The 20,047-nt window shown below is 42.1% G+C and overlaps 1 protein-coding gene across 1 annotated transcript in view; it reads right to left on the minus strand.

Annotated features, from left to right (window-relative positions):
* The window catches only part of SLCO1C1 (solute carrier organic anion transporter family member 1C1), a 42,391-nt gene that overhangs the window by 14,246 nt on the left and 8,098 nt on the right, over positions 1-20,047 (minus strand). Inside the window, exons 4-9 of the mRNA XM_084766251.1 lie at positions 15,725-15,857; positions 12,359-12,492; positions 10,416-10,562; positions 8,110-8,208; positions 6,136-6,381; positions 5,138-5,302 (exon numbers count right to left, since the gene is read on the minus strand). Coding sequence (XP_084622377.1) covers positions 5,138-5,302; positions 6,136-6,381; positions 8,110-8,208; positions 10,416-10,562; positions 12,359-12,492; positions 15,725-15,857 — 924 coding nt within the window. The remainder of the gene's footprint in view (positions 1-5,137; positions 5,303-6,135; positions 6,382-8,109; positions 8,209-10,415; positions 10,563-12,358; positions 12,493-15,724; positions 15,858-20,047) is intronic.

Genomic DNA, 20,047 nt, shown 5'->3' on the forward strand with positions numbered 1-20,047 from the left:
GATGCCCAGAGCTAACATTCTCAATTATAGGGCCATTGGGCAGATATTAATGGCTAGTCTTCAGTGCTGGCCATAGAGGAACAGGCTTTTTATGCTTTGCTTTCTGTTTTCTGGCTCAAACAAACTTGTATTTTGATGGCTCATCTCTTCAGCCTCCTGCTTTGCTGGTTTCCTTACGGGTATATTGTATGTTACCAATTGTTTACCATGTGCCAGGTGCTCAGCTAACCATCCGACACACTGTTCATCACACATTTAGTCCTCACTGCAATCTTAAGGGTAGGCATGTTGTTATCCTCCATTTAAAGGGAAATTTCCTCATGATTTTGGTTAGTAATGAGTAAGGCTCATCTTAAATGTAGGGATGCTAACGTCAAGTCCCCTGCCTTCTATCACTACGTTATACTCGCTGCACTATCTTTAAGATAATTGGGAAATGGAATCCTATACAGAGTTGGGCAACCTCACAAGTCATCATGCAAACATGATTTAAAACCAGCAGAGAGAACGGTCCCACCAGGTGATGGAGGGTATGTACTCAGAGACCTAGGCGCCAGGGTTTACTATCATAAGTTCAGCCGCTTAACAGCTATACAACTGCAAGGAATTTCCTAAATGTCTCTAAACCTGCCTGCTCTCTTATACTAACTATCCGTTACAGTTTGAGTATTCCTTACTTAAATGGTTGGGACTAATACGGCTTTTAATTTTGGAAAATTTTAGAGTATACACGCATAATGAGATGTCCTGGAGGTGAGACCCACGTCTCAGCAAAAATTTACTTTTACGTATTAAATACATATGGCTCATTCTCTCTCTCTCTCTCCTCTCTCCCTCCCCCCCATCTCTCTCCCTCCCTCCTTCCCTCTCTCTCTCTCTCTCTCTCTGTCTCTCTCTCTCTCTCTCTCTCTCTCTCTCTCTGTCTCTCTCTCTGTCTCTCTCTGTCTCTGTCTCTGTCTCTCTCTCTCTCTCTCCTATAAGTCAGCTCTGTTATGGATTCTGTGTCTGTTCTGTTAGTCGTTGTGGTAATGTGAGTAAGAAGCGTTATGCATAGACTTACACATTTGAACATTTGGTCTTCGCTGGGATCAAGCTTTTAGAGATGAAAGCTTTATTTCACTTCCCCCCCCCCCCTCTCTCTCTCTCTGCTTTGTGCCTACACTTGAAGCCATGAACTCTCAGCTTCCTGGGCCTGCTACTTGCTGCCAAGCCTCTGCTCACCTATGGTGACCCCTCTGGGACCTTAAGAGAAAATAAACTCTCTCTTCTTTATGTTACCTTTGGTCATGGTGTTGAATCACAACAGAAAAGTAACTAGCATGGTCTATATTTTTAAACACACACATGTAATAAATATATAGAACACTGAGCGGTTGAGAAGGTCCCACTTATCAGTCTTCTGGTCATGACAAGAGTCTGCACTCATGAACTCACAGCTGCCAGGGTTGCATAAGATCAAAACAGCCAAAATTCCAGCACATAAAAGGGAAGGACTCCGTTAGAGGAGCGATTGACTGTTGGTGGCTGCTAGGAGAGGGACAAACAGTTGATTTAAGACTGTGGCTGCTTGTGAGTGGGTCACAGGGACGGTTCCATACCCATGAGACATCTATCTAGATCTATCTATCTATCTATCTATCTATCTATCTATCTATCTATATGTCTATTTCTATATCACCTATTATCTCTCTATATGTTTATGTAATATATATTTCATATAAATATTTTTGTATATATATTTACAGATACATAAAGTTGGGAAGGAGAAGGGATGGATAGTGGTCCTTGAGTATAGGCAGGAGTGAAGGTATCTGTGAGCAAAACATACTGCATGCATGAATGAAAATCTCAAAGAACAGCAGAGGCCTCTGGTAACACCACGGCTAGCAAAGCAACAATCTAGGGGAGGGAATGAGGTAGTTCCTTTTAACACAACTCAGTAGCTCGTGTTGGCTCACACTTAGCGAGTTAGACCCCAGGTAGTTTATTTTAGGCCTGTTTAAGCACAGCACAAAAAGTTCCCTGGTGATAACATTAACTCAGTCCCATGCATATGACAAAGCTTAAAACATGACTACATCAAAAGTCTTTGTAAAGTATATATGACATTTTCCACACAGATGGGTTCTATATAACTGAGAAAAACAAGCTTAAGATAAGAGTGTGGGGAGAGGCCAGAATGTCAGTCACACAGAAAGCACAACAGTCACCAGGCGATTAGCCACTTCCTAGCCTCCTGGGCAGAAAACTGATTGTACATCTGCCTTTGAGAAGACAACACTGTGTGTTTAATGCTCCTGATACTGCTAGCGCTTGTCTGCAAGCACAAGAACCTCTGTGCCTCCCACAAAGAACTAGCAAAAAATTTTCTTTGTTTTAAAACTATCCCAGGGATCTTCCTCAGGCTTTCACACCTATTGCAAATTCCTCATTGAGCCATCTCTTCATCTCTAATTTTCTATTATGCACATCTCTCTCTAAATCATGCTCTTAATTTTCCTTTATGAAAAACAGATTTCAATTTGAAATTAAAAAAAGAAAACCTTCATCCATTACTCCAGTGCGGAAGAGATGCGATGTTGTATGGAGCTGAATAATGAGGAACAGCCACATCTTCAAAGGCATGGGCTTTCATGGAAATTCATGAGAAGAGGTTTTGAGCTTTTCCCCCTCTTTATTCTGATTGAACCTTGTCTTTCATATTATACAAAAGCTTGATTAGAAATGGATTGTGCTAATATGTGAAAAATGAAACAATTACATTTAACACTAGAAGTATTCAGAAAACATTTCAGTGATTTGGGGGCTTCATATACAATTTTTAAAGCGTTACAAAATAACTCAAGAAAAAAAAGACTGAAAATTGAGCTTAATTAAAATGATGGTCATGATCACTATCAAAATTAAAAGGCCTTATGTCAAATGAGGGAGGAAGTGGGAGGAGCAGAGAAAAGGGAATCCGTATTCAGATTATACTGTATGAGAAGACAATCTACACTACCTAAAGGAAAAATTAAAAAACAAGGTAAAGTATATGAAAAATGCTTGCAATATTCAATGAAGAACTTGGATCAAGAAAAATATACAGCAGCCTGAAGTCACCAGGTGAAAGACTGGCAAGCAAAATAAATAAACAGTGTTGGCAAATGACATGAACAGCGTTAGCAGATGGGAGTACTGTAGTACTAGTGAGCCTACGCAGACATACTCAACATAAATGATCATCAGGTAAAGGGCACGCCATTATTACATCCCTACTGTGAAGAGTCACAGTGAAAAGGGCTGGCAGCAGCAAGAGCTGGTGAAAATGCGGGAAGCCGAGCGCACACTCCCACTTCCAGCGGGTGCTTCAATGTGCTCAGCTACGTCTTTTCTCAGCAATATCTACCGCATCTATCACAGACTGCCTATGATCTCGTATCTGCACTCCATGCTCCAGCCTAAGAAAATTAATGTACCCATGGAACAACCATGGCTACACAATCTTTAGTAGCCAAAAGATTAAAACGGTCCAAAAGAGCTATCAGCAATAAAGTGACTAAATAATTCATGGTATTCGGATACCACAGACTATATCACAGTAGTGAAAAGAAGCAACCTTGGATATTCAGAACCGTGAATAAATATGAACATCAACTATTCAACTTATATGAGGCTCAAGAACAGGCAAGACTGGCGTATGAAGATGTTGACTACAACTGTTCTGGCTACTAGGGAAAGTGTGTGCTGGTAATAACCTTCTTTGGTAATAGGATGCTCTAGATGGTGGCTACTTCACACACACACACACACACACACACACACACACACACACACACACGAGCATGTGCACATATACACTATTCATTCAGTTACGCGACACAGGGAACATCTGCAGGCTTAACTGTTGATGGAAAATTAGGTCTTGACATAAAACAACATATAAAATAAAAAGTATCTCAGACTTTCACTCCTTGTTAATTTGTTCTCCTTTAACTCGTTGTACCACACTGATAGATATGGAGGAGTTCTGAGGGAAAATTCTAAAATATTTCTTTTGGCTCAATTGGAAAATAGTACGATTGAGTTATTTTGAATCAGCTAATATCAGAAATGAAACAGTTCAGTGACCTAATCTTGGCACTTCTATAATGTTGACAAACAGACCACACGAGTCAGGGACCTTCATGTCCTTTAAGTGCTCATCACTCAGAATTTGTTATCAGAAAACTGCATCTTCGGAGATACACTCAGCTTTTTCTTCTCTTATCAGAGATATATACCTAAAGTGATTTTTAAAATATTGAATGAAAAGGCTCAGAAGTCTATATTTAGTTCCCAGCACACACATCAGATGGCTCACAACCACCTGTAGCTTTAGCTCCAGGAGATCTGATGGCCTCTTCTGACCTACATACGTATCTACACTCATAGGCACAGACAAACATGCCCTTCCATCCACATCCACACACTCACCCAGCCATACCCACACAACCCCACAACAATCTATACTCATACAAGATAAGAGTAATAATAATAATAATAATAATAATAATAATAATAATAATAATAATAAAGTAAAGCTTTAAAATTTTTATGAAGAAACAAATTATCTTAGAATTTCTATCTTAAAGGAATATGCCCCAAGGAAGAAAATAAACTTAACACCTCAAAATGGTGACTTTAAATGACATACTCATGGACAGAAGGAGCCAATCCAGAATTATTAATTCTCTAATTCCACACAGGGCAATGGGGCCCTGTGTTTACATGCTGTTTTTCTCTTTTATTTTTTCTTGCTTTATTATTGAATGTGTTCTTGTTATCAGCTACATTAATATACTATAAATACAACACTTTAAAAACACATGTGAGTCAAGCATAGGTTTTGTTAGTGTGCATATAGGGACGCTGTCTAAACAACTGCTCTTTGCAATCCCAGACACCATGCATGCAATATTGCCAAAGTGAGATTTCAACACCCACAATATACATATTTACATTACTAGATTTTTTTTAAAAACTTGCTGATTTATTTCATCTAAAGTATGCAAAATTACTTTAGATTAAAAATTGGAGCACTCTAATTATACTAAGAATGTGCACTACTCATCAAAGATGGTTTCTATGGGAACACATGACAGACAAGCGGGCATACCAATGACAAAGTTGGCCTTGGACGATGACTGCCCATACTGCTGCTCAATATATTTTGGTTTATATGTCACCATGCCAAAGAGAGAATTGAACTGAACGGTGCTTGCACACAGGTATAAAATGTATACTGGATTTCTAAGAAGAGTCTTCAGTGATGGAAGAAAATCTGCAAGACAAAAACAATATGGGATCGTTGAAGACAGGGCTTCCTGTGCCCAGATTTGAACCTAGACATCACACTCCTACAGGAAGATGATATAGGACCCATAAATGAGACAGGAACAGATCCCACCAGCTGGTGTGTTAGTGACAAGGGGGTAGAGCATTTCACCTCATCCTCTTGCCAAGAGCCCTAGGCTGGACATCAAGAATTTCAGTATGATTCTCTTTCTCCAAATGTAGCTCAGAGAGACCTTGGTGTTAGAAGGCCCTTCTTCTTCCTTCTCTCCCCTCCCCAGCCTCCCCCGTGACTCAGGCAATTAACTTCAACAACTAGAAGAACTGTCTATAAATATAAATATAGCATTGCTTAGAGAGAAAGAGATGGGGCAATTTCTCAGCCAGTGACTTCCCTGAGAGGAACTCCTGAGATCACGGCTGGCCTTTGCTTGTCTCCTGCTTACACACCCTTGCCAAGACACACATCTCTCTATATACACTGTTCAGATAGGCGGGTCTCGTGTGTGCAAGGCTCTCGGGTCTGGGGTTATTAGCTCTTCTTTTCTGCCCACCCAGACTCGCGCTGAACAACTGCTATGGAGAAAAACAACTGTGAGAAGGTGGAGCCACTCAGAAGAAAGATAAGCAGAGTCTTTGCTCATCCACCTGCGCAGCTTTTTCAAAAAGAAAGACTTCCATCTCCATTTCTGCTTCCTAGATGGTTTCTTACCTTTTCTTTCAGGCAGGGAGGGGAGTCAACTGCTATTGTCCATACACCTCCTCAAGTCCCACTAGGAAAATTGACAGTAGTAGCTCATGATCAAAGAGAATCTGACTTACCCTTCGCCATTTCCATGATTTTCGTTTCTTCTCCAGGGGCCATTTGGTAGTTAACAGGGTCATCTATAATGAACTTGGACTTCTCAGATGAGGACACAGAGTCCTCTCTGCTCTGGGATCTTGGGAGAGTCTTGGGTAAGCACCAGAAAGGCACAGCTGCCAGGAGACTTAGGAGCCCAGCTATTAGGTAACCGAGCCACCAGGCCCCGACCCACTGGGGATCCTTTGGGGTGATAGTTATGTGGTCTGAAAGACAGATAAGTAGTGAGTTCTTCGGGGTTAGGGTGATGAGATAAGTTACTGCAGAAAGCAAATCCTGGCAGCAGTTCTACCACATCATAAAAAAAAAACTATTCAACAGGGTCAGGGAGATGGCCTAGCACTGGGGACCAAAGTTCAGACTCCCCAGAACTTATGTCAACAGCAGGTGGGCCTGGATGCTAGCCTTTATCCCAGCCTCCTTGCAAGGGCAGGGACAGGAGAGCTACAGAGCAAGCCTCATAGCTACACTAGCTATACTGGTGATCTCTGAGCTGGACTGAAAGGCCCTCAATGAAATGTGGATGACAAATTAGGACGATTCCCAGCATCAGCTTTAGGCCTCCACATGTATACCCATCCATGTGCACACTTTCCCACACATGTATGCTCAGACACAAGAAAACATGCATGTATGTATGTATATATGTATGTATGTATATATATGTATACATATATATATATGAACACACAATAAAAAATAGAAAACATCTAATAGCTAAAACATACTTAGCATGCTGCCCTCCCCAATCCCCAGAAAAGGTGTCCCTAGAGGACTTTAGTTTCCCTGTTTGAACTGTGGGTTAAAAAGTCAGAGAATAAAGGCTGTAAGAGGCTCATGACTTTACACTGTGCTCTGGCCTGTGCCTTGAGCATAAGGGAGAGAAAGGAGAGTAAAAGACCCAACAGCCTCCTTAAGAAGCACTTGCACATAATTTATACATAGAATATCTAAGACTGACCTCAGAGATAATTGCCTAGTTGGAGGAAGGGGGAAGAGGAGAGAGGCTAAGACCAGGAGAAAGGGAAGTTTGGTCACTGGAGAATTTCACTCCTGTTTGCTTTATTGGTTGGTGTCATTCACTATAATAAATGCTGACACTTCTGGGACCAGCAAGAGCCTGCAGGAGCCACAGCTTGAGTCTGGACTGTGCGGGATGCCCTGGAATTAGCAGCTGGAGAAGAGGCTTTGCCGTAATAAACAGACCCCAGGTCACCCTGTTCTGACCACTACCTGTTTATCCTTCTCCACCGATTAACACCTGCATCTTCAGCATAATGTGTACACATGTTTTTTGCATTATGAAAGAGTGCCACTTTGATGTTTCATTCAAAGCAAAAATTAAGTGCTGGAGAGATGGCTCGGTGGTTGAAAGGACTTGCGGCTCTTGTAGAGCTAGGGTTATATTACCAGCACCCACATGGTGGCTCATAACTGTCTGTAACTCCAGTTTCAGGGTATTTGACACCCTTTTCTGTCTTCCTCAAGCAAGAAGCACTCATTTAGTATACATACACACATACACGCAAATATTCATACACATACAATTTTTAATTTTTAAAAAATCCAAAAAGAAAAAATTATGGTAATTATAATTAATGAATAAATGAAAAATAAATTCAGGCTGGTAAGATGACGCCTCATTTGTGCATGTTTCACTGGTTAGTTTGTCAACTTCACTAACTCAGGAAATAGATCCCTGTGTTTGGGGAGAAAGCTAGTACTTTTAACACATTAATATTGGCTCCGTGTGTAAAGGTATCTGTACCAAACCTGGGCACCCTGAGTTCCATCCCAGGCCCACGTGGTGAAAGGACAAAATTGATTTGCACAAGTTGACCTGTAATCTCCACAAGTGCATCCTGGCATTGCACATAAAGAGAGAAAGGTGTAAAAAACAAATAAATAAATAAATAAACAAATAGTCTACTTACCAAGATTCACAAAGCCAATATCAACATACAGTTTGGCACATAATGAACCCAAAAGAAAGCCAAAGATGGGCCCTATGATTGCGACAGTCTGCACACACCCTGTACAAAAGAGCAAACCAAACCAACATTAAACATGCTAAAGGGGATGGGGGGGAGCTAGGAAGGGAGGGAGAGGGAGAGAGAGAGAGAGAGAGTAACTTTCATTTGTCTCTGCTTTGGTAAATTGACAAAATGGTAATCAGGAAATATAAGTGACCTGCAAAACAAACACTTCGGCATCTCATTTGTGTGTGTTTCACTGATTAATTTTTTTTTAAACTCTGCTGACTCAGGAAATAAATAGCTCTGTTTGAGAAGGAAACTAGTGGTTTCAGTGCAGTAACCGGCTCATGGAAATAACACCAATGACAATGACAAAGGTAATTTCCAAAACTGAAGCAAACTTAGTTCTGACAGGCTGGGAATCTGAGCACTTAAGAGGTTGCTGGGTCCTGGGAGCACAGGGCTTCCTCGGCTGAGAGGCTGAGGGTCCCTGCCAACAGGGCAGCCCTTAGAGGAGGTAAGGAATCCTGTGAGGGAAGGGAAGGAGCCCAGCAGCATGGGCGGGGTATCTGACTGACTAGCAAGGATTCTGTATTTACACAAGTTTCACAGAACAAGGACAGACTAATGATTATCCAAGTGGTACAGAGGGGGTGTTTGAGTTTTCATTACAAATCCAGGCTTACAAGTTCAGTTACAATTAGAAAATACAGACAGAGAGGCGGGAGGTGGTGGTGGTGGTGGTGGTGGTGGTGGTGGTGGAGGTCATGCAAACATTTAATCCCAGCTAGGGGCTATGTGAGACAGAAACAAAACACAACATATATTAATCTGGTAATCATTCAAAACTGTTTTATGGCCACTTAAGCACAAGTTCTGTTTTGACATTAAAATGGATTTTCCCAATTGGGTGATAAAGCTCAGTCACTCACATGGAGCTCATGAGGAAGTTCTGAGGAGAGTGAGGTCTCCGCAGCAGCTAGCTAACTGTGTGTGTGTGTGTGTGTGTGTGTGTGTGTGTGTGTGTGTGTGTGTGTGTAAAGCTCATCACAGGTCAGAGGCAGCCTCCACAGACAGTGGGAATGGGTTGCCCGGAGAGGTCAGTGTCACTAGAAAGCAGAAAGTCTGTCCTGCTCAGATAAGTATCTTCCACTGCCCTTCACTTCATGGCAGAACTCAAGCCTGGGTATTCTTCCAAGATTACATGTCCCTGCTGCATCTTTCAGGACAGAGGAGAGTGTAAGACTGTGTGTAGTCTCTGAGAACCTCCAAAGGAAGGCAGATTCTCCCCAGTCCCCAGCATAACTGGGTAGTGTGTCCCGTGTAGTTGCTCTCTAGCCTCCTGAGATATGTTCAGGTCTCATTAGAGAGGGAGTAGGTTGCTAATTTAAGCAAGGACGTTAAAAGACGCCCATTAAATAGTGCTTGGGAGTGTGTGTAATCTTCAAGGCCTAGCTTCTACAATACAAGTTGGTGCGGGAGGTTTTTCCAATGTATTCCCCGCCATTTTGTAGTAGACACTGGTGACTATTGCTGCCCACCTGTCCTCTGGAACCTGATCTGCAGATGAGGTATCCTTGACCTCGCTTATATTCTCTTTATATTTCTTTTCAATCATTTATACCTGCTCTCAATGTTCCAGAATTCCTTTCTATCTCAAATTAATAAATAATAAAAATAATAAAAAAAATCCTTCAGTTAATCAGGGATAATTGAATGCAAGTTAGTTTCTAGAGCTACAGAAACAACACACATACACACACTCTCTCTCACACACACACACACTCATTCACATACACATACAATATACACACACTCACATGTACACATACACTTACACATTCACACACATGAATACATACTCACAGAGACACACACATTCACAAATACACACTTACACACTCATGCACACACAGAGTCACACACTCAAATACTTGCACACTCATGCACACACTTTCACACACACAGAGTCACACACACTCACACACCATTAAAAACAGTCTTTGAACTCTGAAGTCCAGAGGATGCTTTCACAAGACCCCATGCCCCTGAGGTCACAGCTGTTTCCTTCTTTCCCTCATGCAGCGAATGCTGATGAAAATGTCTTCACGGTTCTGTTCGAATCCTCGCTGTACTTCAGACATGTGCTAACTGAATGAAGGCATGGGGACTGAGTGCTGAAACCCTCTGTGCTGAATTTGGAATAGACGGGAAGGGCACAGACCAAGCACCACACTTCCCAGGTTGGGTGAGGTAGACATTACCAATGTAGAAAGCAGCGTTGTCTTCACTGGCGAAGTCATCCAGGTAGGCGATGCCCAGGGGTTGGACCGGAGTTTCGCCTAATCCTCGCAGAAGATTTCCCAGGAAGACGTAAACCCACATGGAGGAGCTGGCATCCCCTTCACATTCTTGAAAGAAAAGCAAACAAGAGGACTACAGCTAGCTTACAATTGAAGGTAAAGATTCATTCTACATGTCTATGCTGTTTTAAAACGGAATTAGAAAGCAGCATCAGAATCTGCCACAGCGCTCATCTGATAAAAGCTTGGATGAGGCTGGAATTTACATTTTGTTTTGTGACTTTCATCTCTTTCACAGACAATTCCAGGGGCCTAGCAGATTCTTGCTTCTTTGTGTTCCTTTTAACTTATTTTCCCTCTTCTTCTTTTGTGCCTACACAGAGAGATATTTGTCTTTTTAGACTGCAGCACCTCTCAGCAAGATATTTGAGGCAAAACAAGACACGAACAAAGGCTTATCCACCTCCACTTTAACAAAAAGTGTGTATTTTTTTTTAAGATTTATTTGTTTTTGTTATGTATTCAGTGCTTTGCCTGAATGTACACCTGCAGGCCAAAAGAGGGCATCAGATCATGTTACAGGTGGCTGCGAGCCACCATGTGGTTGTTGGGAATTGAACTCAGGACCCCTGGAAGAGCAGTCAGTGCTCTTAACCTCTGAGCCATCTCTCCAGCCCGAGTGTGTATTTTTCAAGCACAAGTATTTTCCGTTGTTGCCCAAGTTCTACCTGAAACTCAAATATTTAGGTGGTTGATAACTCCAACAGTGAGCTATACCACCTACAATTATATCTGGTAGCAGTCAACTATTTTTAGAATTCTGGAAACAAGTCACATAAAAATTATAAATCTTACATTCTTTAGCAGTCCATATCTTCTGACAAAAAAGAACAGGTTTTTTACAGCATTTTTAGAGTTGAATCTAAATCAGACCACTTAAGGATACATTATTAAATGTACTATATTCTGACTGCATGAGGCAGGACAGTAATGTCAATCACATAAGTAAAAGACCACTTTGCTGAGTCTAGGCCTTCTAATAAAACTGAGGGCATTAACTGCCTCCGTAATCACCACATCTTAATGCCCCCTCTCAGGCACAAGCTGCGCTAAGTGGTTCTCAGGTATTTTTAACTGGAGTCTTCTCAGCAACACTAGGAGGTGGGAATTATTTTTACCTAGGTGTAAAGGGATGAAGAAAAAGTTAAATGTAATCATTGGAAAAATCACATTCTTTCTTATCTAACCCTTTAGATTGATATTTCTATTTGAGACACTAGTTTTATTTTCATTTCAAGATCCACAGTACTCAGAACCAATGGTAGATGTTCTGAGTCACCACCAGGCAATTAGTAGTCATTTTCATAGTATGTGATCACTGGGGTATCTTATTGGGATTATATCATACTGTTATACAGTTTAGGATCTGTTTGTGTGTTTGTGAGTACATGCAGTGCAGGCATGTGAACAGCGAGTGTGCATGCCTATCCCTGTGTGCAAGCAGAGGCCAGAGCACATAGGTAGCCTTATCCCTCATTCTGGCCTCGTTGCCTCTCATCGGAATCTCTCACTGAACAGGAAGCTCCCTGTTTCAGCCAGGCTGCTTGCCTAGTGAATTTTAGGAATCTGCTCACTTCTGTCTCTCACCATTAGGTCCATAGGCATGTTTAGACATGCTTACCTTTTTAAGTGGGTGCTAGAAATTTGAATTCATTTCCTCATGCTTGTAAAGCAAACGCCCCTTCCTCCTGAGCCACCTTCCCAGCACACTTGTAGGAATATTTTGCACTTTAATATTTCAAATAATAATGCTTTTGAGGGGAACTAGCATGCATACTAAAGTATACATAAAAGCTAAAACCATTCACGTATACAAGTCAAGTTTTTAAAAAAATTCATCTTACCGTCATTTATTTTGTTTTGTGTTTTCCCTATGATTGAGCTTGGTGATGGACTGCTGGACTCTAGGTAGCATGGAGAGATGCTGGCAGTGAGGTTGGAGGAGGAAGAATACTTCCCATATTTCTCATAGCTGTACCTGCATATAAAGAACATTTTCACTCTGACAGGCCAGCATCATGCTAACCACAAAGGTTTGCTTTGCCACTCCTGAAAGGATCAGGTTGGATTTGCAGATTCACCAAAGCAAAGCAGCACTGAACAGCAACTTGCTCCATAGGTGGACAGACCATGTGGCCCATAAGGTCTTGTGTCATTCTTGGGCCACCCATGATCCAATGACAGAAAATAATAGCAAGAATCATTTTAAGGCTGTCCATTACCTATTCCCTTAGCACAAGCTACATTTGACAAATACCAAAGCCACCTCTAAGTCAGAGAAAAATCAGTGCTGTAACAGCTCAAGGCATTAAGATATCAGAATCACAGACTTAGCAGACGATTCACAGGCCAGTTCCAGAGAATCTCTAATGTGCATCATGCTTAGAGCTATTTGTCTTTCATTCTAATTCTGCTTTTCCCCTCCAGGTAATGAACCCGGCTGCGCATCAGTCTACCCCCTCTGCCAATGCCCTACTTTCCTGTGTTTCTTTGGTACTTTGAAACATGGACTTTCTAAGTTGCCTTAAGCTGGCCAGGAACTCATGGTGACCTGCCCAGACTGGCCTTGAACTTATATGAATCTTCTGCTCCAGCCTCAGGACTAGCTGATACTACAGGTCTGTGACAACAGGTCCATTGGTGGGGGCTGAACCCCGCCCCCTTGTGTGCAGGACAGTATTTACTGATAAGCCACAGCTCTAGTCTCAAATGCTCTTAAATGTAGGGTTTTTGTTCTGAACAACACTTAAATTCTGCCTAAGACAATCTTTACAGTGATTATGAAATTCTGTATCCACTTCCCACTGGCCTCAGTCCGAGCTTGTTTCACCAGTTTTCAAAGCAGTAGTCACAGTCATGATGAGCCATTAAAAACTTCAAGTCTGAGCGGGACCCCAGGGCCGAAATCTGCCTATCATAATGTTCTTCTTGTAGGTTTCTAGGACCCTCTGGATCCTTCTACTTTGTTATTCTCCCATGCTTCTCTCATTTAGAGTCCCAATAGGATGTCCTCTACTCTGTCCCAGTTTCCTGGTAAGTGAAGGCTTTCATGGGGCATGCCTCTTGGGCTAGTATGCAGATATAAGTGAGTATATACCAATTGAGTCTTTCTGCTTCTGGGTTAACTCACTCATTATGATAATTTCTAGCTCAATCCATTTGTCCACAAATTTTGGGAATTCCTTGTTTTTAATAGCTGAGTAGTATTCCATAGTGTACATGTACCACAGTTTCTTTATCTATTCTTCTACTGAGGGACACTTAGGCTATTTCCATGTTCTAGCTATTATGAATAAAGGCAATACAGGCTGTAAACTTTAAAGCCCTACCCAGATCTAGCCAATGGACAGGACATTCTCCACAGCTGAGTGGAGAGTGGGGTATGACTTTCACATGTACTCTGGTGCCTCATATTTGACCATGTCCCCTGGAGAGGGAGACCTGGTGGCACTCAGAGGAAGGATAGCAGGCTACCAAGAAGAGACTTGATACCCTATGAGCATATAAAGGGGGAGGAAGTCCCCCTCAGGCACAGTCATAGGGGAGGGGAGTAAGGGGAAAATGGGAGGGAGGGAAGAATGGGAGGATACAAGGGATGGGATAACCATTGAGATGTAACAAAAATAAATTTTAAAAAAAACCTTCAAGTCTGGGTCCAAGGAGACATCAATCCCTGTAGTCCCTGCTGTGCAAGCCTGAGCTCAGATCCCCAGCACCCAGGTAAACGCTGGGTGCAGCACTGAGGTACCGTTGTAGCCCATCACTGGAGCTCACTGGCCAGCCAACCCATGAGCATCAGTGCCTTTTCTTTTCACACTCTTTGCTCAAACGTTACCATCTCTGTGAGCTGCATTTTGAGCATCATTCCCTGAAGTGTCTTTACTAGGCTGTTATTCTCTATAGTTTGTGTGTGTGTGTTGCATGGGTACCTGTGTCTGTCTATATCTGCCTGAGAGTATGTATCTATATGTATGCTAGTAGTGTGCATACCTGTGCTCACAGGAGGGTCAGAAGAAAGTGCTGGGTGCCACCGAGCTGGAATTACAGGTGTTTGTACAATACACAGCTTGTATAGCAAGCGCTCTTAAAAGCTTGGCCATCTTTTTTAGCCCCATTCTCCTCAGCTAATTATCATTATTTGACATACCATGGCCTTCTGTATTTGTGTTTTGTTTTGTTTTCCCTCCTGAAATCCATGAGCTTATGGAGCACTCTTTACTCTTCTATCCCCAGTGTCTAAAGGAATGATCAGCACAGAGATGCCAGTCCTACTATAGATGTGTTGGAGGATCCAAGACAAAGGATGCTAAACTCAGCCAGCCAGGGTGGCCCTTCATAATTACCATCAGTGACTGGTAAGCTTTGTGCAACACCAAGGGTATTTTTCTAAGAATATAGAACAAAAAGCCTGCTTATACAAAGCAATGCACGTTTATGAAAAGCCCATGGTAAGTGATCAGTGCAGTGAAGAGCTGTAAAGAATGTCCATTAATGGGGCTGGAGACATGGTTCCAGTGGAGCGCACTGGCTGCTCTTAAAGAGACCTGGGCTCAGTTCCTAGGGTCCATGTGGTACTGCACAACCATCCGTGACTCCATTTCAAAGGGACCCAGAGCCTTCTTCTGGCTTCCATGACACTGCACACACAAGGTGCAAAGATACACAGCATGCAGGTAGTATGCACAATAGACATATATAATTATATATATTATATAATATATATGCCTATAATCCCAGCACTAGGAGGCTGAGGTATGAAGGTTGTGAATTCAAGGCTATCTTGGGCTATCTAGTAAGTTGAATATCTGACTAGCCAGGGACACTTAACATGATACCTCCCATATGAAAACAAAACAAAGTTATAATTTTTAAGAAAAGGAAGGGGATTAAAGTCAGATGAACTCTGGTGCCCCATATTTGACCAGTTCCCCTGGATGGGGAGGCCTGGTGGCACTCAGAGGAAGGATAGCAGGCTACCAAGAAGAGACGTGATACCCTATGATCATATACAGGGGGAGGAGGTCCCCCTCACTCACAGTCATAGGGGAGGTGAGTAAGGGAGAAATGGGAGGGAGGGAGGAATGGGAGGATACAAGGGATTGGATAACCATTGAGATGTAATATGAATAAATCAATAAAATATATTTTTTAAAAAAGGAAAGAAAAGGGAGAGCAGCCACTGCTAGAGCAGCCTGACGCTTTCAACTTACTTCTCCATGAAGAACTGGGGCACAGCGATGAGCATGGTTCCAGCTCCCATGACCAGGCAGCCTGCTCCTATTATTTTTGGCCTGTGAAGTTTGGCACCAAAGTAGCTAACAAATGTTATGACCAGGAGATTCCCTTTGGGGGCAAGAAGAAGCATTCGCAGTCAGGTTAGGGAGCCTAGGAAACAGTCAACAGCATAAGACACACACAGATTGAGCAGGGTTTTATTCTAAGGGAAACCGCACATCCAGCCTCCCCATCATGTCGCTTTCTTCCCTAGGACGTAAAATAGCTGTTGAAATTACCTTCAGATTCATGATGTTGGTCACCTCATCTTTTTCAGTCAAAGTATTTCACTACTCCCCTCCCGCTTTGTTTTACCCAACCTGATCATTTGTTCCCTTAAGGGCATTTTATCAGTAAGTTAACTTATCGATGGAGGGCCAGAGAGATGGCCCCATAGTGGTGAAAGGGTACAGCTCTTACAGAGGATGAAATGTGGGTCGCAGGACCACTGAGTGACTGACTCACAGCTGCTTGTGCCCTGGCTGCAGGAGAATTGATGCCTCCATCCGACCTCCAGGGGGCATCTGTAACCCTAGCTGCAGGGGATCTGACAACCCTCATCTGAACTCCAAGGGCACCTGTATTCATATGCACACACCTACACACATAAGTAAAACATAAAAATAAATACATTATATAAAGTTTCTTTTTTGATATTTTAAATTTTTTCTTAGTGGTCTTGGAGCAAATGTTATTAGTTTCTTCATTCACTTACACTTTCGATGACAGCTTCTATTTGTTTCCCAAGTGTTTTTGAAACATATATTCTAAATTATCTCTACAGCTGGTATTCCCTATAGAAAGGTTCTACAAAAAACAGGAGTATACCTCACTTTTTTTTGGTTTGTTTTTTGAGACAGGGTTTCTCTGTGTAGCCATGGCTGTCCTGGAACTCACTCTGTAGACCAGGCTAGCCTCCAACTCAGAGATCCACCTGCCTCTGCTTCCCAAGTGCTGGGGTTAAGGTGCCACCACACCCAGCTAGTATACCTCACTTTAAATAAAATAAAATATTAAACTCACATCTATGCAAATGATACTTTGTAATTGTTCAAAGACTCCATTGCAGGGACTCAATATAAAAAGTTGTCCCCCATAAACAACTCTGGGTCTCTATCATCTATAAACCTCAAGGTACAAATATCATGGAATGCAAATTTTCACAAGAAATTTTTCAATGATTGAATAACATTGGTTTTAAAGCAGGAATTGCAGATTCCAAAATAGCTCTAATAAAACATGATGAACTATTTTTATGTCTATGTATTTGTGTAGATGTGTGTGTGTGTGTGTGTAAATCAGTGTGCAGGTGGAGGTCAAAAGTTAAGCTAGACACTGTTCGCCCTGTTTTGTAAGATAGGGTATCTTTGCATAAGCCTGGGGCTTTCTGACTTAGGATAGGCTGGCAGGCCAGGGAGCTGTAACCTGTCTCAACCCATCTTTTCTGGACTAACAAGAAAAGGTCTAACATCATGTCTAAATTTTTGGTCTTTGTTTTTTAACATAGATCCAGGCATCAAACTCGGGCCTTCATCCTTACACAACACTTCACTGAATGAACTATCTCCTGAGCTCTATGATTCATCATCATATTTTAAGGGAAGATTTCTCAGAGTTTCTTGTTGGATGGACCCTGCTGTTTGAGGTTGCAGTCCTCCCAGTCCTGGTAGCCATTCTGAGCTTGGCATGAGGTGCAGGACTCCCTCTCCCCAGCAGGGCCTCCTACTCCCGGCCTGACTCCATCTGGAAAAGATCTTTAGACATAGATGCCCCTAACCACATTTGATAATACATGGCCTTTGACCCAGTTCCCTGATAGCTCTCCCGTCCCTGTACCTATAGGATAATTAGGTACTGTGTTCCCATTCAAATGATAGGAGCGTGACGCCAAATGCAAAACAAGCATCATTAAAGTGCCTTGTTCCAAACAATTATGTACACCTATCCTGGAGCCCTCCACCCATCCCCAAGGGCTCTATAGCCTTTGTTCTCCCCAGCCAAGTTGAACTAGCTCCCTAGGGTATCTCCCAGAGTGTTTAATCACTTTCCAAATTCCACACCTCGCCTTCTGGTCCTCCTGCCTTGGTGGGCTGGTGGCCGACAGCCCCCCAGGGAAGAGGAGAATTATACTTTGTTATATAAAAGAATTCCTAGGAGAAGGTGCAAAGGAAGATACCAACTTATTTAAAATGTAAAATTCTTAGCACTTGCAGTTCCTGGTGCAACGGAACAAGGATCCAGTCAAGGAGTCTGCATTTGCCACGTAAATTCAAACACGGTAGCGTGGATCATGACAGCAATACCCCACGGAGAAGCCAGGTTAGGGATGCACATCTGAAAGACCCTTCACGTTTTAGCTACAATCCTTTGCAAAGCCTCACTTGGAGGAACTCCCATCTAAAGAAGCAAACACTTCCCCCCACCCCAGGCTGCCCATGGTGGCTGATGGCCTGGCTTTGTTTGGCGCTGTCCTTGGTATTTCCAGTGTTAGTGCAGGAGCATGTTTCCTTCCATCTGCAAGCAATCATCCGATTTACTACCATTCGAACACACTGCCAGCGTTAGTCAATTGGAAAATGAGTGGTGAATTTTATAGCCTGGGGGTTAATAATAAGGACGTGGGAAATGTAGCCTGAAAATGAGGTCTATGCGTTTGATTCTTGGAAGAATTCAGCTCCTTAAAATTTGCATATTAAAAGCTTAAGCATGAGAATACCCACTTGACATTTCACTAATGTAAGACACTGTACTGATTACGTCTTTCTGTTTGGGAAGCCGGCTTACATTTTATAGCAGTCTTTTTGGAGCTCCACATACCTTCCACTAAACTCTCACAATAAGGGGCTGACTGGGGTTAGGAAGCTGTTTCTTTGTTACATTAATGAGTAGCGCCATTTTACCACTCACCCATCTCTATAAATGTAGCTCTCCTGTACCTGCTACAGTAACAACCTTTCTGAGTCCCCATCAGGGGTACATGGGAATATATGGAGAGGCAAAGACTACAGGATCTGGGAAGAAGGCTTAGGGGCAAAGTGCTGGCTGTGTTCAGATCCTCAACACCAACATAAAAGCTGGCATGAGGCTGGTGCCTGTAATCTCAGCACTAGGCACAGGGGAGGAAGTGTGGAGAGTGGTAGATGCCAATGGCTTTCTGGCTGCAATGGAGAGCAGCAGATTCAGAGTCTCAAAAGATAAACTGAATAGCGATAAAGGAAGATTCTGGACGTCTATCTCTGAATTCCACATATGCATGCATAGGCAGCACTTTCATGTACACATATGCACACATGTGTATACACATCACACACACACAAACACACACACACACACACACACACACACACACACACACACACACACTGAATTGGGTATAAAAATTCTTCCATACCTCACATGACTATTAATAAGAAAAGACAAAAAGTCCAAGAAGTTTAATAAATGTTTTGCCAAACTTGAACATGCCCCCTCAAATTTTTTCTTGTATGCGCACACATCCAAAAGTTCAAATCTTAGAAAAGAAAGTAAACAACTAAACTTATCTTATGCACCAGAAACAAAAATTGAACAAGGACAGTGTAGGAAATGGCAATTAGAGGCCAATACAGTTGTGAATTCAAAGTTAAAGATCCTATTGGCAAGTGGAAGAGTCAGTGTGGCCTGTCAAGTACAGCATATTCTAGGAGTTGAGAGAATATGAGCTAAGAGGAAGTCTGTTAATTAACCCACTGTCTAACAGGTGGAAGAGAAGAAATGTAGTGAAGCTCTCAGTACAGCCAGCCACTGAAGGATCTGAAAACTGAGTCTAGCATGGCGGTGCCCACATTCAATCCCAGAACTGTGGAGGCAGAGGCAGATGGACCTCTGCGAGTTTGAGGTCAAGCTGGTCTACACAGTGAGTTCCATGCCAGCCAGGGCCACAGTGTGAGACGCTGAGCTTCAAAAAACCTCAAACAATTAAGAACAAAGACAGGAAAGAGAAACGTTCTGAACAAATAGTCTTTTGAAGTATGCTTATAAAAAAACCATAAAAATAAATTAATAACTAATTAATAATAATTAATTAGTTAAAATGTAAAAACATGCAACAAATGAATTGCTGAATGGTGCAACTTAAAAATACTGTAATAAATCAAAAACAAAAGAAGAGAGTCCATTATCACCACTTAAATTCAATACAATCCCAAGGCCAATTGAGTAAGAAAAGGCAAATATAAATTATATCCTGGCACATTTAGAAATGAAAAAAATATATAAAT

This window comes from Acomys minous (assembly GCF_964271855.1).
Source record: "Acomys minous genome assembly, chromosome: 17".
Taxonomy (NCBI): Eukaryota; Metazoa; Chordata; class Mammalia; order Rodentia; family Muridae; genus Acomys; species Acomys minous.